General features: G+C 39.1%; 1 protein-coding gene across 1 annotated transcript in view; it reads right to left on the reverse strand.

Moving 5' to 3' along the window:
- Positions 1-466: 466 nt before the first annotated feature.
- Positions 467-25,704, reverse strand: part of zfpm1 (zinc finger protein, FOG family member 1) — a 71,223-nt gene continuing 45,985 nt past the window's right edge. The window contains exons 4-9 of the mRNA XM_052531407.1: positions 16,506-16,639; positions 7,470-7,572; positions 7,164-7,382; positions 5,536-5,766; positions 5,171-5,398; positions 467-4,943 (exon numbers count right to left, since the gene is read on the reverse strand). Coding sequence (XP_052387367.1) covers positions 2,572-4,943; positions 5,171-5,398; positions 5,536-5,766; positions 7,164-7,382; positions 7,470-7,572; positions 16,506-16,639 — 3,287 coding nt within the window. The 3' untranslated portion in view covers positions 467-2,571. The remainder of the gene's footprint in view (positions 4,944-5,170; positions 5,399-5,535; positions 5,767-7,163; positions 7,383-7,469; positions 7,573-16,505; positions 16,640-25,704) is intronic.

A 25,704-nucleotide genomic window follows, 5' to 3' on the forward strand; every position in this document is an offset into this window, starting at 1 on the left:
TGACCAAAAACACAATAATTGACAAAGAGTGGAGGAAAATGAGAATTCATGGCGTACAGTACAAAAATATTCATCCTATGAATTTGCTTGTAAGCTGTCTGTAGTGTAAAACAGAACATCATTTTAACACTGATATGTTTCTTGTTAGCAGGCACAAAAAACTGTATTTTAATGATATTTTAAAAAATAAAAATTAAGAGCTGATTTTTAGAATGTTTATGCGGTTCTTTTCCATACAACTAGATTGATAGAAAGCAACTGTTGATGGAGATTTTTCCCTTTGATTATTGCTCTCATACACATAAAAGCAAAATACGCCACCAATACAAACATAGTGTGTCAAATGGTTGAACCAAAGAGAAAAATACATAACATCAAAAAAAACAATAGTATGCAAAGTTCCCAGAACGCAGAATGTGTGTCACATCACAGTCTACAAACTACTTAGAGAGAAAAGTACGACAAGTTCTCTTGCACTTTGAATGTCCTTCTGGACTCTTTATTTCCCATGCATAGTTTGGACAAGTTTGTAGTGGAAGTTTTTGTAGCTGGAGAATAAAGAAAAAAAAAAACAAGGAAAGGTTGACATTCATTATTTTTCCAACATTTTTAATTATTCACAAAGTATTTTAATTATCTTTTATTTGTTTTAGAATGTTCTAAATTCATGAGTAAGTCCTTCGGGGATAGGCTTGGACAAGGAAAAGTGCTGTAAAAACATAAATACATACAAAAAAGCTTCTAAAACTAAAACATTCAGCATTTTTGTACAACACAGTGCAATAGAAAAGGGATCTGGAAAGGTCAGGTTTTCAGCACTGGTCTTTTGGACTTGCGACACTCACTGAATGATAAAACCATGGAATTGTAAACGCCTCTGTGTGAGTTCACGACGGGTGCAGCACCGTTTCAAACCCACAACAGCATAGAGAAATTGAAACTGTTCTCATTTGCACGTGGTTCTGCGTGTTCCTGTTCTTACCGCAGAGACAACTGAGGTTGCTTTTTTTGTAACACAGGAAAGGGGAAACACCACTGGTAACTTACACAAAGTCCACTTAGTAGGGGAGAGTGATGAGCTTTGTGACCCGTTGTTTCAGACATATTGACAAGAGTCTTTGTTAAGGCTTTGCCAAGGTAGCCTGCACAGAGGAATAGATTGCATGACGCTGTTCTTTTCAACATACACGCATATGTAAAGTAGTATAAAACATCACTGAGTCAGCATTGAGAATGAACAATTGAAAGGGGAAAGAGAAACAGAGTGAATGAGAGAAAGACAAGAGCGACACTGGGTTGCCAGTTTAAGAAAGAAGCAATACGAGCAATGAGTTCAAATTTCAAATTCTCTTGCTTTCAGTAGCCTTCAAGATCGTTCAACTGTGAGCAAGACATTGATATGATTCTAATCTATGTTATACTTCATTTCAAGGTTAAAAAGAAAAAGGAGGAGAAATAAAAGACAAAACAAACATGCCTTTCTCAGCATGTCCATGATGGTTCGTCTAGAGAACACATGGCACTTTTTCAGCAGGTCAAAAGGGTTAAGGATTTTGAATCAGTGAAAGTTTTGTGTTCGGGAAGAGATAAGGTGAGCTGGTGACTAGACATAACAAACTCCTTACACTGTTCGAAATCCAAACCATAAAATCCCAAGACAGTTCTTAGATCTGTAACGCACATCCATCTGATGGAAACTGTCTGTCTGGGAGCCGGGAGCCATGTGTGCCATCCTTTACCTTAATAGACCAGCACTTACAGAATTTCCACTCAAGTCCCAATGATCAATGCGAAAAATTCAAATATGACACATATGCAAGAACCAAGAAAAACACCACACTAAAGATCGAAATGGTTCCTTTTGACAGTATGAAAAAAAAAGTATTTCTTTCAAAGAAACTAGGTAGCATTTTTAACTTGCATGAAATGCATGAGGATGACCGATGATAAATAGTTTCTTCACTTTTTTTTTTTTTAGCATTCAAAAACTTTCATCTTGATCTGGTAACCAGGTGACCCCAATTTCAACTGGGTTACTCAGTTTGTACTCCATTTTTTCCCCCACCAGTCAGTGTATTGACAAAAATCTGCAGAATCTAAAGACCTCCACTAGGGGTCAGAATTTACCCCAAATCAGCAATTTAAAACAAAACAAAATTGGCTCAGTCAAACAATCTTTTACAAATATACAATGGCATCATTGATTAAAAGGACCATAAAAACAGGATTGATTAAAACAGCATTTTCAAAGCAAATTATAGGGCAAGATGTCACTTTCCATCAGCAGATTTATAAACTCACAGATGAAAGGAGTCCGCATGGATGAGCGAATAGGTCAGTGGGGCACATTCTGTGTGCAGGTAGTCTCATCTCTTAGTGTAATACAAACTTGACCCATAACGTGTAATAAGTTACCATAGTAACAACACCAGATAACATGGTCGGTATGGAGACGTCCATATCTGGCTAGTAACAGTCCCACTATCATGCTCTGTCCGGATCAGGTCAGCAGTGCCATGATTGACACTTCTAAGCATAAGAAGGAATGGCAGAATGGAATAGGAAGAGGGCTCACTTGACATGTTCGGCACTGTGAGAGGAACAGTAGTATTTTTTGTGTGCAATGAATGTGGAGAGGCTGCTGAATTTGATGTTGCAGAGGCGGCAGTAGCGGGTGTTCCCGTTCTGCAGAGGAACGGCGAGGGGTGTTTTAGGCATGGTCAGAGTTGTGTGGAGATGGCTTACAGCAAGGCCTGCCTTTTCAGGGAGGAGTGTGGGTAATGGGTTATGGCCTATCTGCCTCACCTCTCTTAACGTTTCAGGCACAGGTGACACAGTTACTCCTGTAGGGGAGAGGGCAGGGGCTGCGGTTTTCGGGGAACCAGACCCCACGGACTTGGTTTCTAGCGGACTTCCATTAAGCAGAGGTGAGGAAGGTGAGGTTGCTTCCACCTTGATGCTCCGGCCATTCACACTGTCCTTATGGTGCCGAGGGCTTGGTTTTTTAGGTGGGGTGAGAGGAGCTCCTTCCCGTGGGCTAAGGCTAGGACTAGGACTGACTCCAGAGGACTGCATCTCCAGATGTTGTTGTAGTGTGAGCACCAGACCATGAGTCATTTTAAAATGCTCCATCAGATCACAGGTCAGCAGTCTGTTGGGAGGACAGTAAGGACACACTACTGGGGAGGTGCTGGGGGTCTTTGGTCCCTGCACATGTGGAGGAGTGGATTCAGAGGCAGGTAGGGCGGATGGATGCAGAACCGCTGCGGTCTTACCTGTCTGAAGCCCTTTGGGATCAGGGTGCAAGTCAACAGAACGGTTCTTTGGTGAGGTGGAAGCAGGTCTCTTCAACCGGTTAAGCTGTTCCATAGTGTGCGGCTTCTGAGTGGTTGCAGGGCAGTAGTAGGTCTTGTGGGCTAGGTAGTTCTCGATGCTGTTGAAGCTAATGCTGCAGGCGGTGCACTTGTGGTAGTCAGTAAGGGGCAGAGCGGGAACACTGCCCCCTCTCTGGCTTTCTCTAAGTCTGGGTCTTTTACTCAAGTCGATGGGTTCGTCATCTTCAGGACTTGAGCTGCGTGTTGGTGTGGATACTTGGGGCAATCGGGGAACGGGAGGGCCCTCTTGTTTCACCCCCAGACTTGTTGCTGCCGGCAAAGCGGTGGCATTGGCCAAAGCCTCAGTTTGAGCCATGTGGATCTCATACATCTTCTTGCGCTTGCGTGTGCGGATAGGTTGGGGAAGGAAGGCGGTCTTGCCAGAATTGGGCCGCTGGATGGAGGGATCATGTCTTGAGGCGCAGTAGAATTGCTTGTGGACAGTGTAGTTCTCGTGGCGGCTGAATCGGATGTTGCAGGCCTGGCAGAATGTGCGAGTAAGATCATCGTCTGGGTCTTCAGTGGAGCCACTGGGACTTTGGCTACCCTCACTGGCCTGCCCTCCTCCAGGTCCCTCTCCCTCTGAGGATGATGAGCAGGTGGTCTCTTTCTTCCCTGTTTCCTCAGTTTTCACCTCCTCTAACTTGGGCTCTAAGGCTGTGCCTGCTGGGGCAGGGGCAGGGTCAGGGTAGCTAGGAGAAGCCGAAGCTGCGCGGCTGACCGGTCTGGCCTGGGGTGAAGCAGCGTGTACGTCAACAGGAGCAGCTGCTGTGACCCCCCCTTCCTTCATCAGGCCTGCTGCCTCACCTTGCTGATGCCTGCCGGAGCAGTAAAGCCTCTTGTGCACATAGAAGTTGTTGATGTTGTTGAAGGTGATGTCACATTCAAAGCAAGTGGCTCCTTTGTGAACGCTAGCAGGAGAGCCTGGTGGATAGAAGCTCTGCTGTCCAGCTGAGGGTCCCTGTCCCTGTTTAAGCCTACTGTGTACCATCTCAGACATCTTAGCCAGGATCTCAGATGCTTGTGGCATTATGGCAGCCTCGGAATTGAACATGTACTGCGGTAGAAGCATTGCACCTCCAGGGAGAACAGAACCGCTCATTCCAGTGTGCACGGGACTGGAACCTGGAGTGGGACTGGCTGGCTCCGTCTTAACCGCCACAACCGCGGGGCTCTTAGGTGAAGCAGACTGAGATGAGCTTGCCTCCACAGCATTTCCTTCAGGACTACCTGCCTGTTCTTCTTCCTTCGAGTCATTTTCGTAGTCTGAATGTGGCTCCTGTTTGATATTGAGTTGGTTGAGCGGACTGCAGCCTTGAGAGGCTGAGCTCCCATTGGCTCCTGGGCTGTTGGAGTCTGGTCGGGGCACGCAGGCAGCAGGCTCCGTCTCTTGCAGCTCTGGAAGCTCAGAGGAAGGAGGACTGCTCTGGCGAGGGACAGGACTCCTCTCAGCCGGAACCCTCACTTCCAGGTGTGTGTGGACATGTTGCTGGAGTAGGGCAGGTGTGTCGGCAGAGTAGCCGCACACTTGACATTTCAGAACAATGCCAGAGTCTCCTGGACTCAAGCCTGTCACAAAGAATGAAATGACAGACATTCAGTTACAGGATGACTTCTTTAAATCTTACAATTAATAATAAAGACAGGATGTAGCCTTGAAGTAATGTCTCATATCTAAACATGTATTTGTGTTACTGACATGATTTAAACAAACTGCTGTATTAGTAATAATCATAAAAAAGGAACTAATATGCAGCATCAAGACTAAGTTTGCGATCTGATATTAGAGCTGTTACCTGCAGCCAGAGGCAGTTTGGGTGAGTGCACCTCGCTGTGAGAACCAGGCTGGCAAACCATGTGACTGGTGACCAGGTGGCTATACAGTATGTCTCGTGTTGTGGAGATGAAACCACAGCCGTGACACACACCCTTCAGCGAGTCTGTGTGAACCTTCAAGTGCCGCTCACAGTTCGCCTTAGTGGTGAAAGATGACAGGCAAATCAAACACACAAACGGACGCTCTCCTGGAGACACATTAAGAGACAAAGACATACTTACTTACAAATTAGACATACCGGATAATTAGATATAACACGGTTACTAATGCAAGCGTGCACATTTCAAGAAAAAAAAAGAAACTGTAACAAGAAAAGTGTCTCACCACTGTGTGTTCTCATGTGGATCTCCAGAGAGCTGGCACTGGGACAGCTTTTGTTACACTGCGGGAATGGACACAGCCTCTCGTTAGGGTACGAATCTTTAGGCTTGTCCTGTGGAGGAGACGCCGAGGTCTGCTGCTTCTGTCGGCTTGCGCAGTAGTACATAAGATGGGCCTGGAGATTCCTCTCACTTCTGTACCAGATCCCACAGTCTTTGCAAGGGAAAATGTCTTCTGCACGTACAAACACACAAAATACGACAAGTTAAAACAATGCTAGCAAACTATTTATATCTTGAAAGGACGATGAGTTATCACAGGGGATGTTTAGAGAAGGATATCCACTCATTTCTTGGTGTTCCATATTTGTGTGCTTTGTGTGTACTGACAATTCATGGATTATACAAATAAAAGCTTTTGTTAGTTAACAGACAATATGTTATTTATCCCATGTATCCCATTCTAAGTGATACACTTTTAATCATATATAGGATGATAAGCACACACAAACTTAATACACACACAATTATAAATCAGAGAAGGCCATCAGAATCGTTCAATCATCTCCACAGCAATGGGCACAACGAGACAACAACCGTCACATCCCAATTATCTGTCTACTTGGAGCCCAGCTAATGCAGTGGGAAGCACAAAGTTGGGCTGATCATGTTTTACGCTTTAGCCTTATTTACAGTGTTTATTCATGTCTTCATCATGGCATGTCCGTGTCCACTCCCACTCATCATCCAGTTTAGCAGCTATGGTGGAGAAACCTGTACCAAATCAATGAACTCCACAGCTGTGGGAACTGACACAACACTGCCACCTACTGACGATGACCATGAATTACAAGCAACTTGGAGATAAAAAGCAGGTAATTTTTTCCATGTTAAAATATTATGGAATTGCGAACTTGAAAAAAAAAGGTATTTTTGATAATTAAAGCTTATCAATAGTCAATAGTTAAATCAAATGTACAGAAGTTCTTTTAATTAACTTTAAGTAACATACAAAACTCAACTCATGTACAGTACATTAGTCAGTGATTATGTAAGAATGTATAACATGTAGGCTGCATTAAAAATACAGTAAAAATATTATTACAATTGAAAATAACTGCGGTTTTAATATATATAAAAAATGTTTTTGCTGCTTGACACTTTTGTGGACAATCATTATTTGATGAAAAGAAAGTTCAAAAGATTAGCATTTTAAATAGTAAAGCCTTTTTAAATTGCTATAAAAGATTTACAACTTCTGATCAATTTAATGCATCCTTGCCGAATAAAAGTATCTTACTGAACTCAAACTTATGAATACCAAGGTATTTTACATACGTACACTGTGCTACTGGAAAATTACCATATTCCTATACCATGGTATATCAATGGTTCCATATGTTATGGTCATGGTTAACGTCCATTATAACAGTATTAAAAAATATTGCAATATTCGAATATCTAAATAAATACTGTAATCATGGTATGTTTTGTGGAAGCAGAACTGTGGTAAGAACTTTTTATGTCAAAACAATCTTTCGGAAAAATCATTCATAATCACAGATGTAAACACGCTCAAAAACATGCATGAATGTATAGACATAATGCTTTTATCAGCAAGCAGTGACTCACTATTTACGACAGCGGTTGCTAAGATGGCAGCCATGCCAGCTTGTTGAGGGAGGAGCTGGATCTCAGAGTGCAGAGCAGCGGGGTACGCAGGCTCCTCCTTCACCCGCACGCTCTGGGCCTGAGACACCGCTGACTGATCCACGGTGGAGCAGGACAGTGTTGCCAAAAGTGCATCTCCACTGGACAGTTCCTGTGTCAGCTTACAGAATAATGCCCCTCCTGTAAAACAAACAGTCACTGTTAGACCCTCCATCCCACACTGAAGTCAATGTGAGAGGTACATGTGGGAGTGTTTCGGTGTTGTACCCTGATTGTAGATGATGCAGTTTGACTCAGTGGGGCTTGAGGTCACAGGAATCCTTTTGAGCCAGCAGTTTACCTCCTCACACTCCACAGACAATACAGGCCTCTAAAAACACACAAGGAGAAAGAGTCAGCCGAGAAACAAAGTCAGCCGTGCAATTTTAAAGGAACACAGACAGATTTAGAGCAGGACTCTTCCAGCAGATCTAACACAGAGGTTATACAAAAGTACTATTTCACTACAAGTATATTCAAGTAGTTTGCTTGAGTGCTATTTTTAAAATGCATTAAAAAATGTTAAAAAGTTTTATAATTAAAATGTTATTTCTAAAATATATTTTCTGTAATACATGTTTTTTTTTTGGGGGGGGGGGTTATTTATAAAATGTAATTTTGAAATGAAAATTTTAAGATGTTAAAGCAGATATTTGTATTTGTATTGAGATTTGTATATATTATTGTTTAAAGTAGTAGTTTTATCTTTACATTAACATTAGCTTAAGAGTATAAATAGAATAAATAGAGCTTTTTAAATTGGTCTTGTATTTAAAACAGACAATACTTATTCTACAGCATAGTATACACTCATTTCTGACAGTGTTTTCTAGGTATTGGTAACACTTTAGACACTAGTTACACATTATTGGTTGACCACTATTAATTTCTTGGCTTGAGGTCCATTCACTACAACAATGCTTTTGAATTGTACTTTCCGAGAGGCAACCACCTGTTTATCTATGAGAGACAATGTGAAGTTTTTTTTTTTTTCAGCTTAAATGGCTTCATGTTATGTTCAAAGAAACACAAAAAGCTGACCAATAAATATTTTTTTATAATTTCACTTTTAAACAAAGACATTAAATGGGGTAAAAATAAAGACACATCATCCTACTATAGTGGACTGGGCAGAAGGATGCAAGGAGTAAGAAAAGACAAAAAAAAAAAAAAAACACGGAAACCCCCCAGGAAAACCTGGAGGTTGGAAAGGGGATATCATGCGGATATAGCAGATTCATTTCAACGGAACATTTTCAGTAAACTAACCAAAGTATGCAGAGGTGGAAGTGTGTATTGGCAAGCTGGCAAATATCTGAATAAACACACCTGGACTTTTCCACACAATCGTTTCAATGTTTAGCTGTAGCATATGTTAATAGGTTTAATGGGAAACACACCCGTTTCAACGTCTAATTTAACAGTAATTCTCACTCACAATGAACTGCAGAATGACTGACAATAAAGTCATAATAAAGGTTCTGGTAACAGACTGTATATATAAACTGAAAAGTTTTTTTTAAAAGGCTAAAATACACAAAATTGAGTGACTGATCCATTCCACTAGGTGGCAGCATTTCAAAACTAGCCTCATATTCAAGAAAAGCTTCCCACTCGTTCATTCACTCGCCTTCACGGAGTTAAAGATTTGCCCTTGGGGGAGACTAGTCCTTCTATCCCTGACATGCTACCAAATCAACTTTAAAGCCAGGAGAAAATGAAAAGACATTAGTTCAACTGTGTTAAAGAGCATAAAAAGCCACCAGTCGAGAGGATGAGGGAAAGAGACGGGCCGCAGAGGAGGACAGCTGAAGGGTTTCTTTCTAATTCTGTCTGTTCTTGCCTGAAGATACAGTCCGTATTGTATTTCATGGGGAACCAGTGCTGATAAGGAGATAGGGCTCCTTTTGTTTTAATTTGAAACCCAATGCTGGCGCCGTCTGTGGCATAAGTGCTGCGTGCTTCTGCTAATTTGTTTCAGACTCATTTAACACGACTCGACTTTAAGCTTCACAAAAGGAGAGGGCAGCCTTTGACAAAACACTTCCAGACAAACGCGCTCTCTAATTAAACACATACTTACTGACACACAGACTGATCCTTGTGCAGATGGGAACAAGGAGTAAGTGAAGATGTAAATGGTCAATAGTGAACAAGAACCAGTTCAAAACAATCAAGACAATCAGAGCAGGTAATTATTTTTATGTCTAAATAAAAGACAGGTGACTAGATACATCACTCAGGCAAAAAAGGACCACAAGATCTAGCAGAAAAATAACAATATTTCATGAGGCCCAAAGTTTTGGTCATATCACAGCACAGGATTTTCTTCCAAATCATCAATACAATGTTTTTTTCCAATGATAATTTTTGAAAGAATTGTAAGGATGATCATCTGAATTACTACAGAAGGAAACATCAGTTGTGACTTGCATATCTTCATACTTTCCTTAACACTGGTAGAAATTTCATCATCAATGTTTATCTTGGAAAGCATGTGGAAAATTGCACGTTCCTTGTGTACAAACCAGTGCAGTCTTGTGTAATATCATGGTGTCACTCTCTAGACCGATTGGTGGTTTATGTTTATTATTTCATGATTTTTTTTGACAACATGAAGCACTTTTTACTGAAGAACAACAAAGAAAACAACATAAATGTATCGTCCAAAATTAACTTTTAGCTCTGCTAAAAAATCTATTCATAGTAAGTATTTAAGGTTGAATTTAACAGTGCAATCCTTGATACAAGGTTAATTTACTTGAGAAACAACACTGAATAAAATATTAAAGATTTAGTTTATTATTCTGAAATAATAAAAGACAATACAGACTTGCGTCTAATAAATTCGCAGTTAATTGAGAAAATCTCAAGCTATCAAACAACATTTTTCAGTGTGTGTGTGTGTATATATATATAGTTAATTGTGAATCTTAATGCAAAAAAAGCATGTTCTGGATAATAATAATAATAATAAAAACATTGGTCTCCACTATATTTTCCATGGTCGGACTTGATTATACACGCCACATACATGAGGGTCAGACTATTCTTGCAAATCAATTTAAACCATGTAGTGTTACTAAAAGTTACCAGCCACAAGAAGAGCATATGTGACACTGTGTCAATTTTGCATCCTGCTTAAATGTATCTGAACATCATATAACAATGCTATTTGTAAATCATACCCGAGTTGAAACTAAATGTTAAAGATGCTAAATCACTGACATTTTGAAAAAAAAATGCATTCTTATTGTAACTAGCCTGAAAATGCCGGCAACATGTAGTCATGCCACCTCTGTGTGAATAGTTGAAAAGCAGAGTGAAGAATAGAAAGAAGGCTATCATAAAGGAAGAAGGCCACATGTTTTAGAGTGTAACCCTGGTGCTGGTGAATATACCCCCAACCCCCTGATGCACAAGGAACTAGGGGTACTTTGAGAGTGGTGCTTTAAGCCCCACCGAGTATGGGGCTTTGAGGAACAGTCTAAGCCCCCTCGTCCGAGCCCTGCTTCCTCATGAATATTAATGACGGCGGCCGTGCTTTAATCTGCCTGATCCCCGCACTGCTGCCGTCGCCCTGATAGCGAATCTAATTATTTGGTCTGATATTAACCAGCCCCCTCCCTCCCTCCCTCCTCCTTACAAATGCACGCCATCAGGAAAAGAGGTAGATGCACCTTTCCATGCACACAAACACACACTTGTGCACTGCCATCACACCAGAACACCTTATACACACCCACCCCCAGTCAAGCCTGGTGTGTGCAAGCCCACAGTGTTATCATTCTTAAAAACACCCTCCTCTCGTTCTGATAAAAGTTGAATGCAAATGATTCTCGGACTATTTTCGTTTCTCATTTTGCACATCTCCTTTCTACGTGGAGAAAAAAAAAATATTTCGCCGCCTTCTTTAAAGATAGAAAAGGACCGTATCTCTCAGTGACCCTACAGTATGACCCCTCGAGTCAAATCCATCCAGGTTTGCAGAGCCAATTAAAACCTATCAAATTGACTGAACTCATCTGCCGGCAGTCAAAGGACAGGCCGGTCTTTTTGACATTCTTAGAAATCATTTGTACGTCTCTGGAACGCACACTCCATATGCTTCACATGTAGATGTTTGAGGCATTAAACAGTGTGCAAATACACTAAAGCCGATGCCCATTATGATAGCATGGAACAAGGTTTTAACAGGTGTTTGCTCAAGATTTGACAGTATGTGTCTTCCCATGTGTAATCCTGCAGTCGTATGTGATGCAACACCTGCAAGAAGTGAAAAAAAAGCTCTGATGTGTCATAAAACAGCCTTCGTTAACAGAGGCGCCCACTCAGTGTTAATTGTCTCAATTCACTGAAATTACTGAAGAAAAATGTTTGTTGACTTCTTAATAAAGAATATGAGATGGAAAATATGAATCACAGCTATAATTTGGCACAAATATGACACAGACACACTCACAAAATACTGGGCATTGATCTGCTCAAGCTGAAAAACATAAGCACCAGTACACAGAACTGTTTTGCTAGCAAGCTAACTAGCCCGTTTAAACACATCACATCCTGTATCTATTTTAACATATTTTAAAATGCTATTTATTTCTGTGAATCAGCAACCATTACTCCAGTCTTCAGTGTCACATGATCCGTCAGAAATCATTTTAATATACCGATTTGATGCTCAAGGATAAAAAAAAAAAAAAGTAGAGAAATAGTTTCAGAATACTTTGGTGAACAAAGTTCAAAAGAACTGTGTTTATTTGAAATTGAACTCTTTTTACCTGGGTCAATTTAATTTATATATATATATACTGCATTTCTGTAAATAGATCATTGTAAATATTACACATTGCACCTTTAAGTAATAAATAATAAAAAAATCTTACTATCCCTCAACTTATGAATGGTATTGTATCTATGAGAATATGTGATATCCACAACATTAACTTAGGGTGTATTCACACCTGTCTTGTTTGGTTTGACTGAATCAAAGTCGAGTTTGTTTCCCCTCTTGGTGTGGATCTTTTGGGCAGGTGTGAATACAGCAATCACAATCGTGTGCGGACCAAAAAAACGCACTGAGACCCATGAAAATGAACTTGACCTAAGCTACATTCTAGCCAGAATGTGCGATTACAATGCACTGTATGTAGTGTAACATCCTAAACCGTCTCTAAAACACAGGAAATTCATTATCAACTGACAAAGAATTGGGTCTGTGTCAGCCTTAAATGGTTTTCATCATTTTTAACATAATCGGCAGGACCAATACCAGGAAATCTGGGCCCCTATAAATTGCATTGAATTCATTACACTGGATCCTACATGAATTCTGCTGGAACTGTTGCAGGGCCATTGAGTTATTCCCATGTTTCACATTATCAGTCACAGCCCTGATCGACCTCGAATGTTATTTTTGTGAATTAAAATTATACTCAACTTCAATCAGGGTGCAATGGACTACAACAGATAAAAAACAATTAAATAGTGACTACATTTAACACATATTTGGCATAAGAAGAACTATGACTAAAACTAACTCTCACAGTAAGGTAAGCTTCTTCAGAAACATACTTTCTCCCTTTCTTTCTATTTTTCCTGCTTTTTACTCCAGCGTTATCTTCCTCCATTCCTGTTTCTCCTCTATCTCCACTTTTATCCCGCTCCTCATCTGTCCACATCCCTCTTTTCATGCTCCGCCACGCTCTTTGTCTCCATCTCCTTCTTGCTATCTATTCCTCTCCATATCTCTCCACACATCCCTTTCTCACTTTTCCATCCCACCTGCTTTCTCCTTCTCCCAATCCTATCCCTCTCTCTACCTCCTTTCCACAGGAAATGGTTTCTTTCCCAAAAGGGGGTGGCGGGGGGGATAGAAAAGGGGTTCATACCGTCCCAAACAAAGAGGTCAGTGTGTGAATCCTCCAAAAATACAGAGAAGAAAAAGGAAGAGGCGATAACAATCAGAAACCTTCTCTCATCCGCCTCACTCACACACTTTTTTTCTCCATCCTTCTCTTTTTTCAGGCCTCGTTTGCACACATCCAAACCAAACCAAATGCACTTATGCATATGTACTCCTACTTATGAACTCAAAGCAAACAGCAGAACATCACCACATACACATCCCTCCAAGAAAACAGCATCCAGGTGTTATGAGCAGCATGCAAATAACATGTAAAAATAGGAAACTGTGAGTACTTAAAAAGGCGCGATAAGAGATTTGAAAATGAGGCACTCTTGGAAAGTGGGCTCCTGATCTGCCAGTGATCAGGTTTGGAGATAGAGGAAGGTTTCCTCTCTCTACTCCCCACTCATCATATCTCTCGCTCTCTCTCGTTTTCTCCACCGTAAAGCATGCAAATCCAAGTACATCACGATCAAACATTAACCATACGTCTTTCAGCATATCTAAAGTTAAAAAAATAAAAATTATTAATCAGTACTTCACAGTATATAAATAATTTTATTTAGTAAGGGTGCTTTAAATTGATCAAAAGTGACAGTAAAAACTTGTTTGCCACCTTGTCTCTTTACACTTCATCCCTGTTTTGTTAAATTCAATTTTCTGCACAATTTTTATGTCTACATTAGCCATCGCCTTTTGATGTTTAAACCTAGTCCGCTACATTTCTGAACTTCTACGAGTGGAGAGCAGGGAAAGGTCCTCAGAAAGATCCACAGGTGCCAATGTGTGATGCTCCCAATTGGACTCCCATTTGAAGCCTGACTTGCTTACCTTTTTATCACTATGCAGATAATTGAGGGAGCAATAATTAAGGGTATTAAAGCATTCCTTTCAAGGAAAAGCATGTGTAGTGAGGAGTGACTCTCTGAGATCACTCTACTGACAGATGTAGATAAACCAGAGATTGGTTTACCCGCTGGTAAGTGAGAGGAAAAAAGAGAGAAGATGAAGAGAGCTCACCTTCACGTGTCCTTTGTGGGATGGCAGAGAGGAGGGGAGCAGGGCTCCCCCCAAAAAAGTGGGCTGGAGAGCAGTGGGTGGCAGGGCTTATCGGAGCAGTTCTCCTGGAGAGATTATTGGGGGATTAGTTGGGACGCTTGTTTCTAAAACATGATAAAAAGGCGCACGGTGCATGATAACGTCTTGAACTCCACACCCGCTACCTTTGTGTCCTCGGGCGACGTTCCACAAAATAACAAGAGATGCAAAATGGAAAGAACAATGGCATCGTGGAAGTGGGAGTCATTCTGCACTGACTTAGAACTAACGAATGTTCTTTTTTCTTTTTCTTTATTACACAAAAATCTGACTTGACAGTTCTGCTTGTGTCAACAGCAAAACTGGGCTTATCAAAGCATTGATGGCATGTACAGTTAATGTAAATACTAATAATATTTCATAATTTTACTGTTTTTACTCGTTCTCTACATTAAAGAAAATATTCTACCAACCCCAAATAGGCAGTGTCTGTTATAACACTATATAATAAGCATGATATGAATTAATATTCATTAACCTAATTATATTTAGTTAAGATATCTGAAAATTTTGGACTCTTCAGTCACACTTAAACATTTCTTATTCTCATTGCATTAGGAAACAAAATAACAAATCATGTGGCATCTTCAAACAGCTAGAGGTAACGTTTTTTTGGGCACACTGTAGTCAATTTACTGTAAGTCATTTAGAAGTCTAACAGAAAGGTGTGTACATAACGGCTACTTCACAACAGCTTCATTGTGTCATTGGCTCATTCAATCATATTTAGGAGCTAAAACCTTTGTAACAGTGATAACTGATCTGTTTTGGAAAGAATCTTTCATCCAAAAAAAAAACAACAATTCTGGAAACAGTGATATGTCTGTTCATATATCCTTTTTTTTCTAACCTTTCTCTTTCAGTTATCATTCAAACATTCAAATAGATAAAAGATGTTATGGTGGTTTCAGTAAAGATGCAAATTATACGATTTACATAAAACAGCCAACTGAAAGTGATAATCAATACGAAAGGATCTGTTAGAACAGTACCGTTTCATGGATGTCATATATTCAGTTTCTCTTAACGTCTTAAACATTACAAATTCCCAAAAACTCCTCACGCACACAATATGACCAAAACAACGCGTTTCATTTCTCACAGTGTCTCAGATTAAACTCTGAAGAAAGTGAGACTGAGAAATAAACAAGCACAGCCATGACATGACAGACCCTGACGCTTTGTGACCCCAGCAGCTCCAGACTCGGGAGGATGTGGAGGGACGGCGAAAGATGCCATAGGAATGTGAGATTCGACACACTATCTCTGCCAGATACACACTCCTTCAACGAAGAGATAGCGGAGCGAGAGCAAATGCGATAGAATGCGAATGTGAAAGTTCTGAGCCGAAAATCATCAACAAAGCCCTGCCTCGATAACAAGATTTAAAAAAATACAAAAAAGAGTGAGAAAGAGGAAGGGAGAGAGATTAGGAGGAGGTGAAGGAAAGGCGCGGGGATGGGAGGGAGCGCTGGGTGCACGGCCTTAGAAATTCTCATAATAAATGAAATCTTAGAAATGAGAGCCTATCAAGTAGAAATCAATCACTGGGGTTTGTTGTCCAAGAGGATGGCGCCACGCTGAGATAAAAGAGAAGCGTCCGTCTGGTGGGGGGTTGGGGGGGGGGGACTAGCCAATCTCGTGCAGGAACGGCCGAAAGCAGTACAGCGGGAAAAAGATGACACTCGTTCAAGATATGCATTGCCATTTGCATACACCCATACTCCCATGGATTACACCTCACTTTGAATCAGTGGAATGCAGACGTCCGCCCATTCATCCTCAATTTGATAGGTTTTTCTTAACACGATCCACAATCCTTGTATTTCACTGCCGTAACACACTTGAATCGAACAATTTTGGAATCATATGCAATCAACATGCATCATATGCAATATTTTGGATGCATCCATCTTCTCTGGAAATCAGCCAAGCGAGGAACTTCGCCTGTGAGTAAGAGTGTGTACAGGTGTACAGTGTCATCTCTGAAATGTTTGAGAAAATGGTCTGAGCCAGGAAACCTCTCCTTGAGCTGACGTCACATGATCAGATGGACCTACAACACATGGCTGATTCTCTAATACAACACAAGGCTACGGTATATGGTAACCTGTCCAGAAATCCCAATCCCAATATGGTAATATCATGTTAATTGAACCAGGGATATTATGACTGTCATGTTATGACACAACAGACCTGAGATAGGAATCTTCACCAAATATCCAAATTGATCGCTGGTCCATTCACATGCCCCTTACCTCATTGGCAGGTCCGTCTATGGGCTCGCCTGATTGGATGCTGCCAGAAAACGGACCCCACACGGTGTCATCAGACAGGTCCCTGAGGGCCAGGACCTTGAAGTCATCAGCACTGCCACTTAGCATAAGATCATCTGTTTACACACAGAGCACAAAATAGTGTAAATACATCAAAACAACAATTAAAAACCGGTAAAAAAAAGAGAGTTAGTTTGTTTTAAGTGCCGTTTGCTAAGGTGACAGCTATTGCTCATACTTAAGTAGGGAAGCACCAATGTTACAATTCTAGCCGACACACCAATAAGTGGACAATTATTTATTATTTTATGTCCGATAACCAATAAATTTACGCTATTAAAATTATCTACAATTTTGTCTAAATTAATCAAATAAAACCGCACAAACCAAACATTTTCAGTGTTAGAGGTGAAATTAGGCATCACAACAGTGATGTGTTCGGTGATGCGTAATTTCACTTCTAACAGATAACAAATTACAATTATTACTGACGATGGTGAATAAAAAAATGTAAGAATTAAAAATAAAAAAGTAATTATTTGACAAATTGCTTGATATTAAATAAATGTAAATATACATTAAACAAAAAATTAAATGGTAATTAGAAAGAAATTAAAAAGTAAATCTAAATTTAAGAATTATATCATATATCCAATAATATCATATATTCAATATCAGACTGATTAAATTGTTAAAATAAATAATACATAAATTAATCAAATATAAGATAAAATAAAAAATATATGAAAAAAATAATAATACACAGTTGACGGATTTGACACTTGCCCGATCGGGCCACTGCTGCGTCATCATGAAAGTTGATCATTTGCATGTGTTTTTAAGTCTTGTGATTTTATGGCAAGAAAGACGTGAAAGACAACTCCATTAAGTACTCACACATGTTCTGTGCGCACACCGAGACACGCATGTCTCTAACAACCCGCATGACCCTAAGTTATTTTTAGAGTCCTCTTGCACTTGAACCGACAAACACATACAAAAGTATATCAAAAATACCAACAAGTAATTTTGCAGCTTCAACAATAATTCATCTATAAATGTATACAGTAGAATACAGATCGACAGGCCTATTTTTTTCTTTCTTTCTTTTTTTACTTCAGCCGAAATTCTGGGATTGCACACAAACTGCACATTTGTTCATTTGTTCTTATTAACCGGCTGCTCACTTGTCTTTAATAAGTTTGAACTTTATATTTGTTAGGCAAGGAGTCAAAACACCATACCAAACCATATCTATTTCAGTCTTTAGTATTAATAAACATCGATTCTAAAGTCAACTACTAAATCTAGTACCACTAGGGGGAGTTTGGCACTCAACGGGCAGTGACGCTGGACCAAAACAGAAAGAACTTCTGTACTTCCTATGAGAGATAAGTGCAGTGGGATGGGAGTCAAGGCTTTGGTGAGTCACAAACGCAGGCCTGACACAGGAACAAACACAGGCTCCACAAATAGTGATATGGAACAGCTGACACAAAAGTCCGCTGCTCACTCAACCTAGAATTCTACATATTTATGCTTTAGAAATGTTTATTAAAAAGGTAACTTCTTCAGAGGGAGCTTCGCTGAGGAGGTCGACCTGTGGTGTTGGTTCCAGTCTGTTCCAGCATCTTTGTCCCTGTGCAGCTCTGTTTAACTACCCCCCCTTTAGCCCCCCCACCAGTCTCGCTTTTGGGGGTCGGGCTAAAGTGCTGGGGCCGATAAGAGTGTTTGTCTAACACTCTCCATGTCAAAACACTCATCTATCTTCTCTGTATCTATCCCCACCAGAGAACAACAGACAGACGCTGATAAAATGGCTTTCCCACAGCCAAGACGTGGAGTGGGGGAGGGCGTGAAGAAGAGAGAGAGGGCAATGGGAGCAAGAGAGAAGGATACATAGGTGGAATGGGACAGATGCTGGACAGAAACATGACAGAGCGAGACTTACTGGAATTGTCTGAAAGCTAGTATTAAATGATTAGTTATAAATCAGTCAGCGTGTTATTAATGAGAGGCTGGGCCTCTATCTGCAGTCTGAAGTCCAGTGTCCTAGATCCACAGCCCAGAGCTCCTATCTACTGTTTGGCTTCTAATCTAAGCCCAACATCAGTACCCACCCTGACCTCTCACATGACCCAATCTTATCACTACAGAAGCCATTATTATCAATAGACTACTCTAAAATAGCACTGGCATAATTCCTACATAAGCAATTCCTACGCCATCTGTTTTTATTTTTGCTCAGCAGATGGTGACTGCAAACAGGTAGCTTCTCAACAGTAAAATCTCAGTTGTTTTTAAACAAAGTCTGAATAGGTAAATCCAATTAAAAAGTCCTAAGTTAGAAAATAAAATATAAAAAAAGAAACATTTAGCACATATTACCCAAAATGCTCATTACCAGATATGACTTTCCTTGTTTTTGCGATTCATTTTACCCTCAAAGGTCATTCTCATTAGATTCAATACAAAATTCCGGTACAGCAATAGTTTTAAAAGTTGTATAAAATTACAATTAGAAAAATAAAAAAATTAAGCCATATATCTATTCAAATAAATGTATTTATCAATAGTAATTAATAATAGTAATAATAAAACTATATTTAATTATTATTATAACTGTACATTAATAAATTTTAAGATTAATAATAAATACAAATAATTACTGTTAACATTACATGTTATATACGAAATTATTAAATATATGTTATACAATATATACATATAGAAAGGGAGAGAGAGAGAGCCTATAATAGCTCATATTTATTTGCACATTACAGTATTAAGAATTAATTTTATAGAAAATAAATATACAAATAATAAATGTCAATATTAAATACATTTAAAGTGATCAAAATAATTAAAAATGAAATAATAAATAATCCTTTTTTATTTTTATACTGACACGGAAGAGAAGTAATTTTTTAATAAAGTCATTATTCTCATAGCATCAAAAAATGACGATTGAACCATTGATGTCACATGGACTATACGTAATCCTTGCTAAGTTTCTAGGCCTGGGAATGTTTCAGTTGCATTGCTGTCTATGGAGAGTCAGAAAGCTCTCGGATTTCACCAAAAAAATGTTATGGGTTTGGAACGACCTGAGGGGGAGTAATTTATGACAGAATCTCGACAGATTTCTCGACAGGTTTCATGAAATTCACCCAAATCATTCTTAACATCAGGGAAGTGTTAAAATACACAGCACTGACACACCTTTCCATAAAGCTATAATGTTTTCAGGGCTTCTGCTGGACAATTCACATCTGTAACCCCCGTGAACAACCCCAAACGAATCCTCTCTAAAGACCAAGTCGTCTTATCTCTAAAACCCTATTATTTTCCCACACAATACACTGACACACTCGTGATGCTGCCCTTGTGTTGGGCCATGGCAACTCCCCAACAATAACCCCATCAACCTTATCGATGGCTCTGCGTGAACGGTTCCCAAAAAATGTACACCACCCTTATCGATAGTGATGAGTCCACACAGCTCTTATCAATAGCTCTACACACTGGCAGTGTCCACACAAGCCTTATCAATATGCCTGCTGCCGTAGACACCAAAGCACCCAGTGTGCCATATAAAAAAAGAAAATCACCCTTCGTCATTAATTCAACACCATCGTACAAAAGAAAGAAAGAAAGAAAGCTGAATTCAGCTATAATGACACACTAGAGGGAAAGGGTCTACGAAAGAGCAGTTCTGGAGCAGCAGCAGTGTGGTAAACACCCTGAAGCCAACACAAATCACTCCACGGTGGGTGTTGTGTGACTAGTCATACTCCGTTATCACAGCCACATATTTCCTTTGAAGAAGGATTCACATTAACTCAGTTGGGACCCAAAACTTTCCTGAAATCTCATTTAATGAACAATTTGTAATTAAAATATTGGTGCTTCATTATATGTGTAGTACTTGTATGCATGACAGGGTTGTTGTTCACAGATATTTTGGGTAACCCTGTAACCAGGGTTATGGTGAGTCGGGCTGTTGGTGATAACAGCCAAAACTCCACAATAAAACTGCTAGAAGAGAGAAGAGTAATTATTATACATGACGAAATGATTGCCTGTGGCCTTAAAGCTCTGGAAATAGAGACAGAGAGGAATTCAGTAAACAGCTGCAGCATTGCATCACGCAAACATAGCAGATTTTGCAATCATGCCTGTGTAATTATCTGTTTTATCCTTACTGACGCCAGAACCAATACATTGGTATCATCAATACTCATGGTCAGTATTCAATAAGAGTTATCATTGACTGGTATTTTGGCCAGAAGCAATGGTTTAAAATTAAAGAACATTAAAATGGATTTGTTTCTAACAAGCACAGCTTTTTACTTTGCAAGATGTTTCACTGGTGACCTGGAGTGTGGATTTCTTGTGGCATGTGGAACATTATGATGTTTTTATCAGCTCTTTGGTCTCTCATTCTGAGCAGCCATTCACTGCTGAGGATCCATTGCTGAGCAAGTAATGCTACAGTACATTTCTTCAAATCAGTTCTGATGAAAATTAAAAAATGTTTTATATTTTCAGCAAATTTTCATTTTTGGATTAAATACTCCTTTAAAGTTAATCTTAAACAAATCCAGATGAATATCCATTTTCCATACTTTACATTTTAATGTTGTGACACCTAAATTCACTCGTAGCATTTAAAATTATTGATTTAAATTATTTTAAATTAATACTTTTGACAATACATATTCAAAGGAGCTTCACAAAAAATATATATGTTTCAATTGTACAATCAGGAAGTAATCTGTTATCAGTCAGTGATGAGTGTCAGAGTAATCCATAAAAATAACTACTGGCTATATTAACGGTATCAGCAGGAATTTGAATATCAACAAACTCCTAAGAACAACGCGTTCAGTTAAACAAGAATTCGCTCTTAGTCAGTTCTCCTTTCAATGTATTTTTATATTTGTCAGTTAACGGCCTCAAACCTAATTGCCAGCTTTACATTTTTCAGCGATGTTCCTGAACAACACCCTATATCAGTCCAACACAAACAAAGATTCTCATATACTCATAACAACAACATTGAGGGAGTTCATCTTTTTAAAGCTCCATTGACTCTTGTTTATTGGCTAAAAGGATCATGCAGATTCCTATTCAGTTTTCCAAGGCTCCTTGGGCTTCTCTATAAGGACTAATTGATTTTTAAAAAGACTATTGTTGATATCAAATGAGCAGATCGCTCCGCAGCCATTGATTTTTTGACACAGTAGAACAGGAAATCTTTATCAGAGCCACACTCCGACCCTACGCTAATAGGTGGGGTTTAACCTCTGCTGAACGACAAATCCCCCACTTTCCTAACTCATACGGAGTGGAAATAACAAGTGTGTTTGCTAGAAAGTTTGTGTCTAACACTAGTAAAAGAGTGGTTATTGTGTAGTTTAACAGGAGTGATCAATAAACCGTCCACCAACACACTCATACTCAAACAAAAAGAGCCTGATAACTCACCCAAGCGTCCGTAAGTCAAAGAGTTCATTTAAGAAGATACAAATTTCTAGGATAGGCATCGTATATTCAGCGAGGCATCATTTCCATTTTACCCTTCTTTTGCTGGGTGGAGATAAGACACCTGTGTTGCCACTCTCATCAGATGAGCTTCAACAGAACTTTATCATTGACATTTACTACCGTTTAGACAACTAAGTTCTCTTAACTGTACTTCTGAACTTTTATCTGACCAACACAAGGCCTGGAGAAGAGCAGATGCCAAACAAAATATGCAAAGGTGTAGGCAAGATGAACTATGCTCAAACAGAAAGCATTTCACACTGCTGCAAAGATGTGGCTTTGAAGACGCACGCCTGGAGAAACAAATAAAGCCTTTGAGCTATATGTTAAATTATACCATGGTGGAAAACATATTGAAGTGCTGAAGCGATTGTATTACAGAAATTATAGAAGAAAAGTGCAGGTCTGATAAGCACAATGAGTGTGATATATCACAATTTAAACATAAATAATGCTTGACCAGGATAATAGAACAAGAAACAAGGAACCAAGAGGATAACTACTGTAAGAAACTGCAAAACAAAACCGTTGCATAATGACTCATACAAGATACTTTAACTTTAGCTTTACTAAAGTGTCAACTCACCCAAACCAACAGGGGGCGACAAGTGAGAAAGGTGCAATTAGTCTTAACAGGGTGACCTCGACAGAAAAGCAACAACGTTTATGTTTTATTATTTTAGGGGGTCATTAGGCTTTAGTTACATCACAGCCATAAACCATGTTTTGCTACAGGGACATTAGCTACTAGATAGGCTCGCGTAGGAGCTGGGAGCTTTCACTGTGTCAAACAACCAATCAGATTAGTTTCGTTCATCGTCATGTTTTTTAAGGCGTGGAAATGTCGCCACAATAACAGACCATTATTTTAAACCGTATTTTAAAGTTTCAATCCACTGTTGTGTCCTATATGCATCATACGTTTAGCCAACGGTCCGAGGGCGTGCCGTCTGACGCTGAGGCTAGCTTCTGAATAGCTTTTGACAAAAAATCTGTGTAATGCAGGATGAGTCATATTACGTGAGAAACAATGTACATTGTAAAGTGCAAATAAATATATATGTGCTTAAAGAGTTGTATATAGATTAGCTTTAAAGCAAATGCACATGAACTAAATGCCACAAAACACCAATTCTGATTTCATGGGGTTTTAAATGATGTTTAAAAGGTAATACATTGCTTTAGGATAATAATTTTGTTTTAATTCTCACCCTTAATGCTGTGATTTTAATTAATTTGAATGTCTTCTGGTTAGGAGACCATATAGATGCTCTATAATCTTCTGTATGACTGCAGGCCTGATCTTGTGCGTGAGTGTGAGTGTGTGTGTGTGTGTGTGTGTGTGTGTGTGTGTGTGTATTTCTTCCTTGTCTTCCACCACCGTTACCCTTTCACAAATTGAAAGTAAGGACCTTCCAGAAACTCGTCTTGATAATCACACATAAATTAATTAGAAAATGTTTCTTGACATTCTCGCCGCATAGACAGGGGAAAAGACTCCGGGAAAAGCCATCAAATTAATTGTACGGTATGTGACTTTGATAATTAATTCAATAATTATTTCATGTCTACTTTCGCAACTCCCTCTGGCTGGGAAAAAGGACATTTTGATGATTTGCAGTGTAAAGATTTAGGTTTTGGAAAATAAAATATGGGAAATTACAAGGAAATACAGCAGTGAGATTTTTTTTCTACTTCAGAGGAAGCAAACACACATTTGAACATTTAAAATGTGTAAATATTAATGTAGTAAATAACAAAATATAAAATAAAGTGAAATTTGCAAACAAATAATTCTAGACATTTTCTCAAATCATTTTCCATACCATTTCCTACAAATTGCTTGAAACCAACCAGTCCCAAGGTGAGATACATATATATAATTATTATTTCTTTTTACAATAAATGCTATTTGGTTTGATACTCTATCACAAAACAAAGAAATGCACACATTTTTAATTGTGGGTTAACTGTCCAAATATTTTTAAGGCCACTGCATCTCTATAAAACAAAGTGAAATAAGAAACGGCTAAATGACTAAATGTCTGAACGAAATAAACTTTAAATTAAAAAAAGATTTAATTCAATTGGATTTAATCCAACCATTAATATAATATCAATGCAAAACTACCAGGTATATGTGGTTTCTTCATAAATCCTATTCCTACAAAATAAAATGTCTCCAGATACTTCTCACATATTTAAACTGTTTTCTAGCTACATATGACAGATGTAAGTGGCACACAGAGAAGCCAGGGCCTGGCAGAGGGAAGATATAGGGCAGGAGAGAGAGAAAACTAACTGAAATGCGGGGCACAGAGAGAGAGACAGGAAACGGCAGGAAAGCACAGGCATCTGATAGGGCTGGTAATCGGCGTGGCAGTGTCCCGGCTGCAGCCGCCAGTTCATGGGCCACATGGAGATAGCAGCAGGGGACGGCGGTGAGAAATGTTCCTTCAGATTAAAGCCCACACCTCTCAATCATCAACAGGGGAAGAGAGTGACAGACAGAGGGAAGGGAATGTTCTTAATTACAGATAAATTCCCCTTCCTTCACAGTCAATCATCATTGTGTGAGTCGTATGCTACAGTGGAATGCACACTTATTCACAAACAATAGTTCTAAATTTAAATTGTTCCAGCCAGAATGTTTTCGTGTGAAGTTTATTAGATTGCCGTTGAGCTCCGTTTAACCACAAGTGTGGGACGATTGTCCCGCAGCCCACTGTGCACAATAAAGTTCCAGCATTCTGCAGGTGCATAGGAAGCATGCCAAGAGCAAAATAAAAAAATAAAAAAAACAAATGAGATTCAAAGACACTCTCATCAGTGAAAAAATAGAGCCTGAAAACACATGTTTGTTACTGTTAATTAATTATACGAGCCTTAACTGAACAGAATAACCCATCAGATCATTTGACTCTTGGAAAACCAACAGAGTGGATTTTTTGTAAAAAAAAAGAAAAAGAAAAAGGGCACACACCAGTGGCTATACTGGTGGCCCACCATGACCAGAGTGGGAAAATAAATATTTCTTAATGGTTAGTTTAGTAGTAGGGATGCTAATATTACTGTACATTTGAGAGAATGTCACTCATAAATTGCAAATAACTTTTACTATTGATGACAGAGAAACCACAAAAAAAATAATAATAATAACATTACAGAGTACCAATAGGAGGATAATTATTTTCTTGTTATAGCTAATAACTGATAAACTGCAGATATTCAAATTCTGTACTATTTTGTCAAAAATAAATCACCCAAATTCACTTTTACATTTCAAATGTTTGACTTTACTTTTTAGTAGGAAAACATTGCAATGTTGTTATTTGCTAAAGATTAATTTAAATATGCTTTTTAATTATTAGTGTCGTTAAAGAGAAACTTTAAGTGAGCGTTAGATGGCTGTAAAGATTATCTATAGAATAAAAACAAGAAATATCAAATATAAAATCGATATTAACAGATAAACTACAATTCCCATATGTCAGGTCAGGAATCTGGGACACACGCTGTGCTGGAATAAGAGGGTAACGTGGGGAAGTGAGAGTGACTGAGAATGGAAGTTAACGGTCTGACGCTGGTCCCGCTCTGCTCAGCCTCAGATAACAGCTTTCGCCCGAGTCCC

This window comes from Carassius gibelio, chromosome A18 (assembly GCF_023724105.1).
Source record: "Carassius gibelio isolate Cgi1373 ecotype wild population from Czech Republic chromosome A18, carGib1.2-hapl.c, whole genome shotgun sequence".
Lineage (NCBI taxonomy): Eukaryota > Metazoa > Chordata > Actinopteri > Cypriniformes > Cyprinidae > Carassius > Carassius gibelio.